Genomic DNA, 17093 nt, shown 5'->3' with positions numbered 1-17093 from the left:
AGCCGAAACAAGCGCTTGTTTACGTCACTATTACCATGGAAATGGCTGAAAAATGTCCTACAAGCGACTTTCAGCCGTGGCTGACTCTCAGCCGTTTTTTTCCGGCTTGTTTCAGCCACAGCTTGTACAAGCGGCTGAAAGCCGAAATTCAAAAAATAATTTGAGTGCGCTTGGAGCTCCGGAGCACACCATGTAGCTAGTTGACATGATGAACTGATATTGATGTTCTTTCTTGTGTCCGTGGAACCGTGCTATCCCTGTGCCTTTGGTTTTGACCGTGAGTCTGTCTACCCCAACTACACTGTATTCAGTTTGATTTGGATTTTGTCCGACGACCATGGATTTCTGCCGCTGTGCCTCTAGACTGCTGCGTAGATTGTTGGAGCTGTGGTTTGAGGCCAAGACAAGGCACCACACTCACGACCGAATTCATGAAGAAAGCCGGGTACGAAGAAGAGAGTGGATTGCAACCGAGTTCAATAACGGCAACCGGCGGGGCAGAAAGCTCGACATCAGGAAACACCACCTGAACCATCGCGTCCATGCACACCGAACAAATAAAAAGAGCACGACTTCGCAATTCAGAATCCGGGCTTCCTTTGCTTCTTGTTCATCAAAACTGAACACTAGAACAAGTACAGTTTTCGATCGCGAACGTTCTACTCTCCAGTTTCTTGCAAACATTGGTGTGTTTCGAGATATTCAAAATTTGGCGGGTAAGAAAAACAAGCCATTCAAGCTTTGCACTCAAGGTCTGGTGTGACCGCGTCACAGGGATCACGCAAGCCAGCTGAGCGCCAGCGATAACAAGCCCAAAGTGGCTTGTTTTGGTGTGACCGGGGCCTAACACCAACTTCAAGTCATCAACACAACATCAAGTGAATACTGATATTTGCCAGCATACCGTAAGCACATTAACTGAGTCGTAAAATGTCAACTCAACTAAGAACTACTAGTACTAGTACATGTGAAATCCTGGAGTCCGGGAAGTCATTACACAATCAATTTGTAGCACCAGCTCTCAGGACACATCTTGAATAGTTACCGCTGGTCGTATCTCTATAGCTGGTCGTATCTCTATAGCTGGTCATAGCTCTATACCTGATCATAACTCTCTAGCGGGTCATAGCCATACTTATAGCTGGTGATAGCTCTATAGCTGGTCACAACTCTATAGCTGGTCATAATTCTCTAGCTGGTCATAGCCCTATAGCTGGTCTTAGCTCTATGTACCCTAATTATGTATGAGTGGCTGCAATGGTGTCTACGAGTTCTTAGAAAAACTATAGCTGGTCAGAACTCTGTAGCAGGTCATAGCTCTAAAGCTGGTCATAGCACTATAGCTGGTCATAGCTCCAAAGCTGGTCATAGCTCTGTAGCTGGTCATAGCTCAATAGCTGGTCATAGCACTATAGCTGGTCATAGCTCCACAGCTGGTCATAGCTCTGTAGCTGGTCATAGCTCAATAGCTGGTCATAGCACTATAGCTGGTCATAGCACTATAGCTGGCCATAGCTCCACAGCTGGTCATAGCCTTATAGCTTGTCGTAGCACTATAGCTGGTCATAGATCCACAGCTGGTCATAGCTCCATAGCTGGTCATAGCTCTATAGCTGGTCACAGCACTATAGCTGGACACAGCACAGTAGCTGGTCATAGCTCTATAGCTGGTCATAGCTCTATAGCTGGTCATAGCTCTATAGCTGATCATAGCTCTATAGCTGGTCATACTAGTGTAGCGTTGGTCACGCGTTGGTCTTGCTACAAGCTCAGCATTTGCGTATACGCTCAGCGTACTGTTCAATACGACGTTTGCTACCAGCTCAGCAGTTGCGTATACGCTCAGCGTACTGTTCATTACGACGTTCGTTCTACCATACAACGGTCGCATGACAGTACGTTGCTGTTTGTGATTATTTTCCATAAATTGTGTTTATTTTATCTTTCACAATGAGTTCAGAGTTTTACTGCTAAAGACAGTTTTGCCGTTCTAGAGAGAGAGAATTGTTAAAGGGGAAGTATACCCTAAAATCAAATTTTCACCAGTTGTAGTCTTCTGGGTGCTGAGTCGAATGGTCTTGGTCCGAGGAAGCTGCGACGCTCCCTTCCTACTTGAATCCCAATCGAACTCGCGCACTTCCACCGAAACTGGGTGACTGCGCCCTACTAGATGGGGATTTGTATGCAAAATGTCACTAAAAGCGCCATTTCGTTCTTATAAAAGCACGGATGACCGCGATTGGCCCATATGTTGTAGTCTTTTGGACGCTGAGTCGACTGGTTTTGGTCCGAAAAGGCTGCGATGCAGCGTTCCTCCTTTATTCCCAATCGAACATGGTTGAACAAGCGGTCACGTGCTCCTGCGTACACCAGTCACCTGGTCACCGTGCCTGCAGGGTACAACTTACTAGCCTGTTTGACCTTTTTTGGGTGCAGTCCTGTCACTCGAGTTGAACTCGAGTTGAACCTTGGTGTGAAAGTTGTCGCCTGCTGGCGCGGTGACCAGGTGATTTGGGCACCCAGGAGCACGTGACCGCTTGTTCAACCATGTTCGATTGGGAATAAAGGAGGAACGCTGCATCGCAGCCTTTTCGGACCAAAACCAGTCGACTCAGCGTCCAAAAGGCTACAACATATGGGCCAATCGCGGTCATCCGTGCTTTTATAAGAACGAAATGGCGCTTTTAGTGACATTTTGCATACAAATCCCCATCTAGTAGGGCGCAGTCACCCAGTTTCGGTGGAAGTGCGCGAGTTCGATTGGGATTCAAGTAGGAAGGGAGCGTCGCAGCTTCCTCGGACCAAGACCATTCGACTCAGCACCCAGAAGACTACAACTGGTGAAAATTTGATTTTAGGGTATACTTCCCCTTTAATAAAGTAACACGTTAGTTAGTTTCGAGTTGTTAGGTTGTTTTGCCTCCAGGCCCGCTACAAAATTGGTGGCAGAGGTGGGATTCGAACCCACACCTCCGGAGAGACTGGATAGCATAGCATTATAGCTGGTCATAGCTCCACAGCTGGTCATAGCTCTGTAGCAGGTCATAGCTCTAAAGCTGGTCATAGCACTATAGCTGGTCATAGCTCCACAGCTGGTCATAGCTCTGTAGCTGGTCATAGCACTATAGCTGGTCATAGCACTATAGCTGGTCATAGCTCCACAGCTGGTCATAGCTCTATAGCTTGTCGTAGCACTATAGCTGGTCATAGATCCACAGCTGGTCATAGCTCTATAGCTGATCATAGCTCCATAGCTGGTCATAGCTCTATAGCTGGTCATAGCTCTATAACTGGTCACAGCACTATAGCTGGACACAGCACTATAGCTGGTCATAGCTCTATAGCTGGTCATAGCTCTATAGCTGGTCATAGCTCTATAGCTGGTCATAGCTCTATAGCTGATCATAGCTCTATTGCTGGTCATAGCTCTATAGCTGGTCACAGCACTATAGCTGGACACAGCACTATAGCTGGTCATAGCTCTATAGCTGGACATAGCTCTATAGCTGGTCATAGCTCTATAGCTGGTCATAGCTCTATAGCTGATCATAGCTCTATAGCTGGTCATACTAGTAGCTCTATAGCTGGTCATAGGTCTATAGCTGGTCATAGGTCTATAGCTGGTCATAGCTCTATAGCTGGTCATAGCTATATACCTGGTCATAGCTCTATAGCTTACTTTGGCAAGAGCTACCACTGTAGCCAGGTCTGCAACTGCATGATCCGTAGCGACATGTACCACCGTTGGCACATCCTCCATAACAGACTGTGCATCCAATGTATGACAATCCATGAACATGAAGCACAGAGTAGAAATAAAACCTCATGTAGTTATGTCCTCATGCAGTTCAATGGAACATCAACTGAAAGAAACCCATACACCCCTCCTTTCATTCCATTTGGGAGCCACAACTAGGAAGACCATATCAATAAAATGTTGCAAGATATGGAATGGGTCCAATGCACAGTGGGGCAATTGGGGGAATTCCCCTCCTCTTGTAGCATTGTACAGTAAGTAGCTGGCAGTACAATCATGTAAATGTTCATGTTCAAGAACATGTTGCAGTCACCAGCAACAGCAACAGCAACAGCAACAGCAACAGCAACAGCAGCAGCAACAGCAGCAGCAACAGCAGCAGCAGCAACAGCAGCAACAGCAGCAGCAACAGCAGCAGCAACAGCAGCAGCAACAGCAGCAGCAGCAGCAGCAACAACAGCAGCAGCAACAGCAGCAGCAACAGCAGCAGCAACAGCAGCAGCAACAGCAGCAGGAGGAGCAGTGCTCTCATACATGTACAGCGTATGCTGTCATTCCGGCCTGCCTGTTTCAGCCCATGCACTCGCAGCTGTACTTCAGTAGTAAACTGTGCGGGGTACAGTCTGGCCGGCATACTCTACTTACCAGTGATAATTGTGTTGGAGCATGTACGGCCAGTGAAGCCAGGCTGACATAGGCATCTTCCACCGACGCAGAAGCCATTCTCACAACGAGGAGAACACGTACGGATGGGAACTGTAATATCATGGGAATATTATGTTGAGAATAGAGAAATAGAAAGGAAGTAGATTGCAACACGGATACATGGTTAATAATACTTGTAGTCATGAGTACGAGTCACTGTCCACTACTGTCACTAGATAATATGCCGTGAGAAAGTGTGACAACTATATATGGGCAAAATGCTGACAGATCACTGAGATGCTCAATGACCATGCTGACCCAGCACCTAGCTAGTTAATACATCTCCGATGCGCAAACCAACAGCCTTCCAACTCGGAAGTTTCATGGTTAGGGAAAGACGAACACAGAAATATCAAGAGAACGATGATTGTGAAATGCTATTTTGAAGTCCTATACCTAAAAGATCATACGTTACAGAGTGAAGTTCCTATTCATACATATCGACACACAAATCTCGCAGTGGAGCGACATAGTCATACATGCATGGCACAAGAAAATAATTATCACCTCGTGTTTGTGAAGTAAGGGATGCAATGTACCTCTGCACTCAATATGTCGTAATGACCTATCGCGTGTAGCATGGTGAGCGTCACTATCATTCTTCAGTGCGACTAGCCAACATGAAATTTACAAGGGCCTATACAACGCTATCTCGGAGTACATGTAGGTATTGCTAAACCACACAGGAGGCTGCAACTGCAACTGCAGCTACAGACAGTTCATGACTACTGGCAGAGGGGTACGGGGGCAGAGGGGTACGGGAGCAGAGGGGTACGGGGGCAGAGGGGTACGGGGCAGAGGGGTACGGGGGCAGAGGGGTACGGGGGTAGAGGGGTACGGGGGCTAGCAAGTCCAAGGTACTTACAGTCTGGCTCAATTGGACCAAGGTCTGCCAACAGGAAATATGCAAAACACACCGGCGTCAGCCATCACACTGCAGTCGTACAGGTGGTGAATATACAGATATATTTCAAAGTACCTAATGCACCTAATGTACCTAATGTACCTAATGTACCTAATGTACCTAATGTACCTAATGTACCTAATGTACCTAATGTACCTAATGTACCTAATGTACCTAATGTACCTAATGTACCTAATGTACCTAATGTACCTAATGTACCTAATGTAAATAATGTACCTAATGTACCTAATGTACCTAATGTACCTAATGTACCTAATGTACCTTATGTACCTAATGTACCTAATGTACCTTATGTACCTAATGTACAAGTCAGTTAGTCATTGACACGGCCAGGGGAGGGTAACCGTTTCTACTTCAAATATATAATTATTTATTTTGAATGTGATTGGTGTGCTATAGGAACCAGTTAGTACTAGAACTGGAGTCACCAGCTCATGTACCATGCGCTACACCTGTCTTCTGTTGCTATGTACATGCACATGTACATGTACATGAATACAGGTGTCCACGTGAGCAAGGATATACAATGTCATATACATGTACACGTATATGCATGTACACATGGACACACACCACCTGCACCATCACACACACCACCACCATCACTGCAAAAGCACCATCACGACCACCACCATCACTGCAGAACCACCATCACTGCAAAAGCACCATCACGACCACCACCTTTCCTGCTGTATTACTTTGGGTATGTACTCATTTGACTGCACCTTTTGTGGGTTAGTAAAAAATAAATAGCTGATTGGAGTGGTAGGTTAGTATTGTTCATACACTCACAACTGTCACAGTGTAATGAGCCATGGTGTACAGTGTCATAAGCCATGGTGTACAGTGTCACGAGCCATGGTGTACAGTGTTACGAGCCATGGTGTACAGTGTCATAAGTCATGGTGTACAGTGTCATAAGCCATGGTGTACAGTGTCATAAGCCATGGGGTACAGTGTCACGAGCCATGGTGTACAGTGTCATAAGCCATGGTGTACAGTGTCATAAGCCATGGTGTACAGTGTCATAAGCCATGGTGTACAGTGTCATAAGCCATGGTGTACAGTGTCATAAGCCATGGTGTACAGTGTCATGAGCCATGGTGTACAGTGTCATAAGCCATGGTGTACAGTGTCATAAGCCATGGTGTACAGTGTCATAAGCCATGGTGTACAGTGTCATAAGCCATGGTGTACAGTGTTACGAGCCATGGTGTACAGTGTTACGAGCCATGGTGTACAGTGTCATAAGCCATGGTGTACAGTGTCATGAGCCATGGTGTACAGTGTCATGAGCCATGGTACGTGGTGTACAGTGTTACACACCTGCCTAAGTGTACTAGTCAGGAGGTAGTCCCTGTCAAGATGACAGTGTCATGCCATCTGCTCTAGACGCTTCATTCTACATGACGTGTACACACTGAATACACGCGGCTTCAACGCACAGTGATCGGGGAGCTTAGAAAATACTACTTGTAGATCTACTGTCTGTCATTGTCAATCTACACACTGCGCATGTACTTGTAGACAGGTTGGTTGACCTTACCTATACTGCCTATGCCCGGGCCCTGAGCGTTTGATGAGTAGACCAGGCACGTCACCGTCATGAACACACAGGCTGCTAGCGTAACATTACTAACACTTGACATGGTTGGTTGAGCGTCTCAGCAAACCTCTGCTAAAGGTACCTAGTCAATCACTATGCAGACTGTCAGTAACCGCTGTGCACAATAATTATTATGATGAACACTCTATCTCGTTGACAGCCGTCAGCGCTGCTCAGGATGGAAAACTCTACCTAGACCTCGTCGTATTTCCAACCTAGCTATTCAACTGAACAAAACATTTGCTAAGGAAAGATCCCGCTCGAATTTATACTGCCGTGGCTGAATGCGCCAAAACTGTTAGCGCCGAGGTCAGCCAGCGCTGCAGCGTAGGCGGTCGGGTCGACTTGGTGGCGCGCTCGTGCGATGAAAGACCTTTGAGATGAATGGTACAATGTCATTGCGCTGTTGACCACAATGTGCCAGCACTGCAGATCATCAAGGTGACAAGATGTGAGAACAACAGCACGCCCAGGGCAAGTCGAACTCTCAATCTGTGGTGCAATATGCTGCCAAGGATTCTGCAATGTTCCTGCATTAATTATTATTATTATGGCAATCACATAATCGAAAAGGGCAGTTCAATACTGTCATGGAGTCCAGAGATCGATAAGGAACAACTGAGACTTGTTTACCGGTAGTGATTCATGCCAAGCAAGCAGTGTTCTGTTACTACTGTATACAGTCATCACTAGTCATGATGTAGCAGTTCCTCTGGGAGTTCAGCAGAGAACAACGTGCTTCGACGATTTCTGGCGTGGCACGATTTGGCAACGGTCGCCGAATGTTACAAAATCCTCCTGTCATTCATCACATTTCCAGTGCTAGGATAGTGTCAGTAGGGTTTACCGGGTGTTTGCGGCCGTTAGGCTCCGGCGGATTATGCTCGCGAAATCATGGAATTATGCTTTCAAGGATTCTCGCATTATGCTCGTAAAATCCTCATATTATGCTTTGGCACCCGGGGATACATGTATATATTATTCACTTTGTTGTACTTATGGAGCCTCAAAGTTTGGAAAATTGTCCTTTTTTCGTACTTGCAAGTTGCAAGTGGCCATAGGTACAACAAAATACAGGAGTATCCCCATATCAAGGTGTCCATGCATGTTAGAGATCAACATGGAAAAGAGAAAACATTACTTTTTCTATTCATCACTTGATTTCTTTTGTACTTCAGTAAAAATATTATTTCATTGCCAAAATAGTGTGAGTTACATGTACCTTTGAAAATTATCATCACGGTTCAACTCACGGTCTTCGTAATCATCATACTCGTCCAACGGATGTCAACCTCACCTTGCGAATAATCAGCTCATCTCTCGTAGCTCCACTTCAAGTCTCCTTCCATCATGACCGAACATCAACTATACATCAATTTCGAGCAATATCGATAGCCTGCAGTCATAATTATCATGACTGCTAAAATCCAGAGGTCATGACTTCGTAACATGCATAATGTACGAATGTAATGTACATGTAAACGGAGTTTTGCGGACTACCCGCCACTATCTCGTCCGCCCCGTGATACCTGATGAAGGCTGATTCACTCGCATCTTCTGCTACATGTACTGTGTCAGTGTGAGAAAGAACTTTGAAGAAGACGAGTTCGAGCGTACAATACTGTACTCGCACTGTATTGCCATGATTTCTTCCCTGCTTTTAATTGAAAACACTATCTGCATGACCTCCGAACCCTTTACCATGCAGACCACCAGCACTGATCAGGTGCATTGTACACAATAGTGTAGCCTACATACTAGAACTGTGGTATAATCGTGTAGTTATGCTCCTACCTCCGAGAGGATGCCAAATTATGCTCCAAATTTTCAACCACCATGCCAATAATTATGCCAGCATAATCCGCCGGTGCCTAGCGGCCGTCATGAGTTCCCTTCGGGAACGGATACGATAATTTACTTTAACTGGTTTGAGGGAAAGAGACAAACGGGAAAAGTCTGAAGAAAAAATTGACTGTCACCACCAGGACTCGAACCAGGGACCCTCGCTTGTAGCCAGCGATGCTCTAACCACTGAGCTATAATTTACTTATTTATTTTTTTATTTTTTATAGTGTCAGTAGCATAGTTGCCAGTTTGGTGGCATTGACCATGATCGACGTTACTTCACGCGTCCCTTTGGGAAATCTAAAGCGTAGTGTACTGACTCTGTAAAGAACAAAATCCTCCTGGCATTCATCACATTTCCAGTGCTAGGATAGTGTCAGTTGCATAGTTGCCAGTTTGGTGGCATTGACCATGATCGACGTTACTTCACGCGTCCCTTTGGGAAATCTAAAGCGTAGTGTAAAGTAACACGTGACATTAGTTATTGGCCAAGGCTCACGGGTACCTACACTGTACATCGTAACAGTCATCTTGTGCAAGAGTTAGAGTTAGGACCTTGGCTTCAGACCAGTTCAGACCAGTTCAGACTCAGAGTACGATTGTGTTCATCTACACGACCATGATTTTGTCCTGGGTAGGATGGAGGGCCTTTGAATTAAAAGGAATACGAGTCCACGGTGTACATCATAATACAGTGGTCCCTCTATAATCCGGCACCGTTTGTGCCACGGAAATCTGCTGGATTAGGGAGGGTGCTGGATTAACAAATCGGATTTACAGCTGCAATATGCATGAAAAGGACATTTTGGCTACTGAAAATTGTGCTGGTTTATCGAGGGTGCTGGTTTATAAAGTGCCGGATTAGAGAGGGACGACTGTACATGTACATACTGTACTCACAGACTCTACACTCGGGCGGATCGAGTTGACGTATTTTGCCACAAAGACCATCACCATAATCACTACCCTGCTTAGATCTACCAGTACACGCAGAGATGCACATTGCTGCCAATGCTGGCAGGCTCACATTTACTTGTATGTGTATGTGTGTTGAACTTGAAGTAAAAAGTACCATGTGCCCATGTTTCATGGTTCTTGTCAGCTGTATGTCATTGAGAGAGAGAGAGAGAGATAACAAACTTCACAACTCACACAAGGGCACACGCTGTGCATGCTTGACAGGTTCAGCACTTGAACTCATTGGGCTGGCTCCTGGCAGTCCTCGCAGTTCTGCCAATCTTGGACTGGCAGGACAGTCTTGTGGAGCCCAGGCTTTCAGCTTGCCAGTCCACTGGACCAGCGTACTAATGACTCACAGATCTAGCACTTTCACAATCACATACCTTTCATTTCTCAGCACACTACAATTGCACAGCACTTGATTAGTGCAATGCAATGGAGCAAAAAATAACATGTACTAGTATAGTACAGTACATTGTACTTGAAGTCCATGAACTAGTACAATGTACAGTATGCCTATCTTTGAGTTTGATCTCTGGTCAGAATAGTGGCGCCATCAATGACTGTCATGTACATGTATTGGAGACGTACAATGGGAGAACGCCGATACGTGCTCGCTGGCAGTTGTCTACGAGCCATGCAATCAGACACAGTCTAAAGACAGTAGTCTGAACGAGTTTGTAATTACATGTATAACAGTTACTATGGAATGTTGGCCACACTATTGCAGCGCGTGGGTGATTTTAAAATGCGATATTATCACCACCAACAACAGTTACATCCGAATTCGGTCTTTGTTCCACAGTCCGAGCTAGCTGTGGCCCACAAAATAATCTGGCTCACACAGCTCAGCCCAGTGTAGTGTCATGTGTTCTAGGTTCTTTGTCTTATCGTACATGTACATGACTGTACAACAGTCAGAACTAAGTTCTTGGCTCTCTGGTTGCATGGTGTGGTTAGCTGACTAAAGACTAAAGTAGGAAACACTACACCCAGCATCTCAGCCACCTTTAACAACGTCTACAGTAAACGAGCAAAAGTTCTAAACTAGTAAAGGTCGCTGAGGTATGCATTAAAATTTCAAATTCATGGTTTCGACATCGCTGCTGCACTCCAGTTACAGTCCCCGACGAGCACCATAATGGCAGGATGAAACAAGGACGAACGTGACAAAGCATGGCACTCTTCTGATCCACAATCTCGCCTATCAACACGTACATGTAAGGAGACTAAAGACCAATGTCATAAGTCGCACGCCATGTTTTGGTTGAAAAAAGGGCTAGTCACGACTGCCTAGCCTGCTGCAAAGTAACACCCAACACGCAACACGTAACACCATTTGCCCACAACAGTTCTAGAACTTAGTAGAAGTGGAGAAGACTCGTCGTTACTGGGCAGTGCTAAGGCAGCGGGTGGTCTATGCATGGCCGGTGGTGCTGGATTCAGTGGCATAGCGGGATTTACCAGCTCCTGGCATACATTGCAAGTAATTAGCTCAATTCTGTGCACTTCGGTTGAGATTGCACAAGCTAGTTTCGAGTCCTGGAACACCTTTACTCTTGTACTGTCAAGCTGAGTCCTTCAGCACCAAAATGGAGGAACAATACAAATGTGATGTAAAACAACATACACTGGCCATCCGGCATCCACACAAGAGAGAGGGAGGAAGTTGTGTTGCGACTTCGAGTTTCACGTTACTCTAAAACTTAAAAGTCACGATCATCAGGTGTATGCATTGTTTATTTTACGGATTTCCCAAAGGCTGCTCGCCTGTCGAAGGGGTTTCTTTTTCTACATGTACATTTAGTTGGATACACTTTACAAAGCGTTCTGTGGTGCAAGCATTGACCCTGGCCTAGGCAAAAGCGGTATATTGACACATAGCCGTCACTGCTTGTCAGTACACTGATTTTTAAACGATTAATTGGCATGGTATAATGCTGCATGTCATCTATTGGCAGCGTATCATGTCGTTACATGCTCACATAGCTATTGGAGTTTAGTGTGACTCAGCACACAGCAATGGAACATCCGTTTAGCCACTCTCCCCGTCCCCAGGGCCACTCCTCACTCCCCAGTCCGCAGTCCCCACAATACTTGAACCCAGTCACGTCGGTCATGGTCGGTAAGATGTCACTGGTGACGCCACATGTTCGCCCACACTCTTCACACGACTATACGTTACCAGCCCCTTGGGGATACGCTCTCTTGGCTACCTTGGGACATATTCAGCCCATTCTCATTGACATCATTGCATGAAGAGACGGTCTCGTACATGTTGGTCCGTCTTATTTCACTACAGGGGTCAACAAACTCTCCTCCTCCTCCATGCGCTCTAGAGCCAACCATTGCTACCCTCGGTAGCGAAATAGGCCTGGGAGGCGTTATTTCAAGAGTTGAGCTAGTACCCAACTAACCGTCCCATGTACATGTAGGTATTATACATGTAACTGCCCATACTAACTTCTTTGTAGGGTACTGGTCACGTGGTGGCACTGGTGTACGTAGCATGCAAATCCCTTCTTTCTCCTCTGGTTTGTCCTGCACACCGTAACAGTCACTACAAACTTACTTGTATCCTACACCACAGCGTGCTACGCTACAGTCGTGCTGTACAGCTGTACTACAAATTGTAGTGACAATGATTATGTAGCTAATGATTACTTGCTCTTGTGAAGAGGTGAGCTGCTAGCTGAGGACCAAAAAGGATAATACAGGACCATGCGATGTTTACTATCAGGGAGGCGCATATGGAAGCTGACCTTGGCAGTGACTACATGCAAGGACTTAGGTAGTCATTGACCTGTATTCATAGTAGTAGCACACGGATTGATAACGAAAATCACAAGCAACGAATTATTAGACCATGCGATCACTCATCTCCGCGTGTTGTCCGACATCATGGCTACTCCATGTACATTGTACATGTCACAACTTACACAAGTTGACATTTGAGCTGACAGCACAGCAAATGGACATGGCATACCTCATTACATGACAATATCAGTCAATGCTTTGTGAAGAGGTGTGCTGATGACCAAAAGGGATAATCCAGTACCATGTGATGTTTTCTTTCAGAGAGGCGCACGTAAGCTGCTCTTACAGTGCATGTCCTTTATTGCTCAATCCACAATGCTGCTGCTAATAGGAATACTTATACTCGTACAAACCAATGTGAAATGTGCCTCAGGCAGTCGTAGCATACACGGCTCCCTGATGTGCATACATGGGCGATGTGTTGTTCTGACCACAGACAAAGCAACACACACGGTATCCTCCGATCCGTGTGGACAACGGTGACATCGCTTGCATTGCTTTTGCTGTCACCTTGTCTTCTTCTCTGCATTCAACGTCTCTTTCGTCGTGATTATAACTGATTCTCTTGCTTTGGGTAGAGGTTGATCCGCGATGATGGAGATGAACTATTTCCGCAAGGCTTATCTAACTCGCGCTGAACGAAGCACGGTACAATACAATCGACTCCTGTTAACACATGAGTAGCAAGTAAAGACAAGTACGTGCGTGTATCACCCTTCCCCAGTCTCTCCATGTCGCCTCACGTCTTGCAGTACGGAATCTCAGTGCCCTAGTCTAGACTCTACGTTACGTAGTCCAGGCTACAGTTAGCAATGCACAATCATTCTACCATAGGCCAAACTGAGGCCCTGTAGACTGTACTCCACATGTACATGACGTATACTGTAGTCTTGTGCAGATGGTGGATGCACGATGGCGGTGCGCAAGTCTTTGAAGGCGATGATCACACCACTGACCAGTCAGTCAGCACTCAGTTGCAGCAGCGAAACGACAGAAGCGTACCTGACAGTCGACTTCTTAGCAGAGTGATCAGCACGATTTATTCAGGGAGAGATCGTGCACGTCTTCTTGTGCCTTGGGTCAGTTGGGATGGCCCAACTCCTGCCGTACCACGTTCTAGCAATAGCGTGTGAAGAGCAGAGCCCATATGCACAGATCACACTGCACGCGTATGTCTAGCAGATTGACAACTTGAAGACGTGCCCAAAGCCAGTGTGCTGTTAACCCTTTAACCGTCATATAAATTTCACCCATTGAAACGCCGAACGAAATTTCAACTTTGCCAGGTCATAACTTTAGTTGTACTCACTCGATTTTTATAATCTTGGGCTCGTTGGAAAGCTCTGGACGAGACCAGCACGATAATACCACATTCTTCGCCTCAGCAGTCACACAACCAGCGCTGGAACGCAGCGACGTCGTCTCAACGCCAGGCATGCAAATGACAAGTTCAAAACTCCGCCATGGCCGTCTCCTTCATCGTAGAGTGTTCAAATTTTTTTGAGGAGATCGAGCATTTCGTGAGGAATACGTTGGTCGCGAGCAACAGTCACAGAGCGCGTGAAGATACGGGGAAATCCCGTGACGACGTCAGCCGCGCGCCCAGCGCAGCGGAAGTGACAAGCGTGCAGTACTCAGCGCTTGATAACTCTGCTCCACTACATCGTAGCTCAACGCGGATTTCTGCAACAGAAAGCCTGGAAAATTCGCGACCGAATCGATAGTAAATTTTCTATCGTGGGTAAAAAATCATTCCAGTGCGAGTATTTCAAATGATGGGTCGAATTCGACCCACAAATGTATGGTCTGACGGTTAAAGGGTTAAAGTAATCAATTATTGGTTTATATAAAGGCAATGTAGGTCTTCATGAATATGTCACGTAATTCAGCGGAGGAGAATGGATTTCAGGATTCACAACGAAGGAACTCCCCTGAGAGAAGAATCAGTCAAGGCACAAGCCAGATAGGGTTCAGATCAGATGTCATGCGCTTGAACAATGAAACGTGACATGCAGTCGACTAGTCTGATGTATGGAATCAAGCAAGAGTACGAGTGTGAGATCGCCTAATCACAGCCCGCCGCGCGAAGCGCGAAGGGCTTTGATGTAGGCTGATCGAACACGACTACGAGTGTTTTGATTGCATTTCTGACATGCACCCACGCTTGAAACTCATATCGGACTTGTAAATACTTCGCGGAAGGCTGTGATTGGCTGATAGAGCATAAACACGACTGTTTTGATTGGATTTCTGTTATGAACATGCACTTCGAGCTTCCTATCGCGCTTGAAAGCACGACTCTCAACCTTCTCGAGCACGAGTCGAGTAAAAAAAGAGCGAGCTTGGTCAGTAAATCAAAGCCCCAGTGTAGTAGTGGAGCGGGCTTTGATCATAAAATCAAAGCCCGCCTGGGCGGGCTTTGATGGGAAAATCAAAGCCCGCTCCACTAAATATGGAGTTCTACTTCTTGTAGCATGCTTTGATCGCCGCGCGCCTCATCCAGGCCCTGCTAGGTGAAATGTGATTGGTCATCTCCGTGCCTACAGTCTTGTGACATGTCAGAATGGTTGAGTGATCAAGTCAGGCACAACAACGAACTGCGCAGTACTGTAGTCTGTACTAGTACATGTACAATGTCATGTAGGTGTGCCATATTCGGATGTGCAGCTGTAGCAGACTAGTCTAGACTAGAATGATTATGTGCGTGCTACCTGTACCTACAGTGACTGTACATAACCATAATACTAGTAACACAATACACTTGAATACAGTAATGTACAGTCATTGTACATTATAAATACTAGTAACACATACAATGTACATAACCAGATACTAGTTACTAGTAACACAATCATACAGTCACGTACATTTACAGTCATTTATTTGAAGTATTTACTCGGATGGAGAGCCAAGGATTATTCAATGTAAAGTAAAAAGGACCAACGAACTACAAGTTACGCTATACTGTCCACTAACACCACCAGTTACTAAACAATCAGCTCATGCGATAACATTGCACGACACTGACCGACGGTACTGACGTTCTACAACTACTTCAAGTAACTGGCTAACAGCTCTAGCACAATATCTTGGATGCGCACTCCAAAAGCCTTCCAACTAGGAAGGTTCTAAGTTATAGAAATAACATAAGGAGGGGAAGGTGAGCGCAACCAAGATAAGCCTTATGTTATTTCTATAACTTAGAACTTAGAACCTTCCAAGTAAATAGTTGGAAGGCTGTTGGAGTGCACATCCAAGATGTGCTAGAGCTGTTAGCCAGTTAGTTGCAGAACGTCAGTACCGTCGGTCAGTGTCGTGCAATGTTATCGCATGAGCTGATTGTTTAGTAACTGGTGGTGTTAGTGAACAGTATAGCGTAACTTGTAGTTCCTTGGTCCTTTTTACTTTTTGAAGTATGTATTTATTTCATTAGTGCAATGAGGAGTACAATAGATGCAGACATGGCCAGACAACAACGTGTTCATGGAATTTTTTAAGGATTTTTATGTTATTCAAAATCGATTTCTTTTTTAAAAAGGCGACGTGGAGACAATAATCTTAATAATGCAATGAATATAACTAAATGCGCACTCATATCACAACCATGGGGACGAATCATGTATTCCAGAACGTTTTCTTGTCACAATTATCAATGGAATTCGTGACTAAAGAGAATGATGAAACTACAATAGGATTTATACAAGTAGTTTCAAGCAGTTGAAAGTTCTAGAAGCAGTCTACATTCGCATTCGTGATCCAAATCTTTGTAAACAAAAAGAAAATGTCACCGCACTTACGCTATTCCAGTAAATTCGCACTCACACACACTTACACATGCATGTCCATTGTCACACTGCACTTGCTGAATTTCCTATCATTTCTCACCTCACCTATAGTTTATTACCTGTGCAAATTGTTCCTAGGTTTGTGCTATTTTTCTTACTATGCTTGTATCCTCGCTGTTCCACTGCAAGTGTATAAATCCTATTGTAGTTTCATCATTCTCTTTAGTCACGAATTCCATTGATAATTGTGACAAGAAAACGTTCTGGAATACATGATTCGTCCCCATGGTTGTGATATGAGTGCGCATTTAGATTTCTTTTTTGTTCACACTTTTAATTATAAGAAAGGTTTGCTCCCCACACCGGAGCTCGCGCTATTCCGCCGACTTTACTTGACACTTGACTGACTCACGACTGCCATCCAGAGCACACGACCTTTCTTACAAATCATCGCCGAAGTCGCAACCACTACTTCGTACTTTTTATTATGCTGTTATAAAATGTTCTATTTTTTGTACACAGTACCCTCAGTTCCGATACTATTCACTGATGAGCGGAACACGAAAATCGATTTTGAATAACATAAAAATCCTTAAAAAATTCCATGAACTCGTTGTTGTCTGGCCATGTCTGCATTTATTATACTCCTAATTGCACTAATAAAATTGCTTTCTCCTCGCCGACTCTTTAAAT

The 17093-nt window shown here is 45.2% G+C and overlaps 1 protein-coding gene and 1 long non-coding RNA gene across 20 annotated transcripts in view; both read right to left on the bottom strand.

Annotated features, from left to right (window-relative positions):
* LOC135806615 (neurogenic locus notch homolog protein 1-like) overlaps positions 1 to 7229 on the bottom strand; it is a 92590-nt gene extending 85361 nt beyond the window's left edge. For 4 of the 19 annotated variants that reach the window (XM_065320821.1, XM_065320822.1, XM_065320823.1 and 1 more), the window contains exons 1-4: positions 6934 to 7229; positions 5328 to 5351; positions 4403 to 4513; positions 3680 to 3766 (exon numbers count right to left, since the gene is read on the bottom strand). In XM_065320821.1, the coding sequence (XP_065176893.1) occupies positions 3680 to 3766; positions 4403 to 4513; positions 5328 to 5351; positions 6934 to 7036 (325 nt within the window). In that variant the 5' untranslated portion in view covers positions 7037 to 7229. The remainder of the gene's footprint in view (positions 1 to 3679; positions 3767 to 4402; positions 4514 to 5327; positions 5352 to 6933) is intronic. The other 15 variants (XM_065320824.1, XM_065320826.1, XM_065320828.1 and 12 more) reach the window with 9 other exon arrangements.
* LOC135806622 (uncharacterized) lies at positions 5359 to 5863 on the bottom strand. The gene is made up of 3 exons (XR_010551253.1): positions 5694 to 5863; positions 5550 to 5585; positions 5359 to 5441 (listed from the first exon to the last, which is right to left on the bottom strand). It is a non-coding gene; the product is annotated as an uncharacterized LOC135806622 (long non-coding RNA).
* Positions 7230 to 17093: the final 9864 nt, after the last annotated feature.

The sequence above is a fragment of the Sycon ciliatum genome, chromosome 1 (assembly GCF_964019385.1).
Source record: "Sycon ciliatum chromosome 1, ocSycCili1.1, whole genome shotgun sequence".
NCBI classification, from domain to species: domain Eukaryota; kingdom Metazoa; phylum Porifera; class Calcarea; order Leucosolenida; family Sycettidae; genus Sycon; species Sycon ciliatum.
This window is presented reverse-complemented; position numbering and strand designations above follow the sequence as displayed.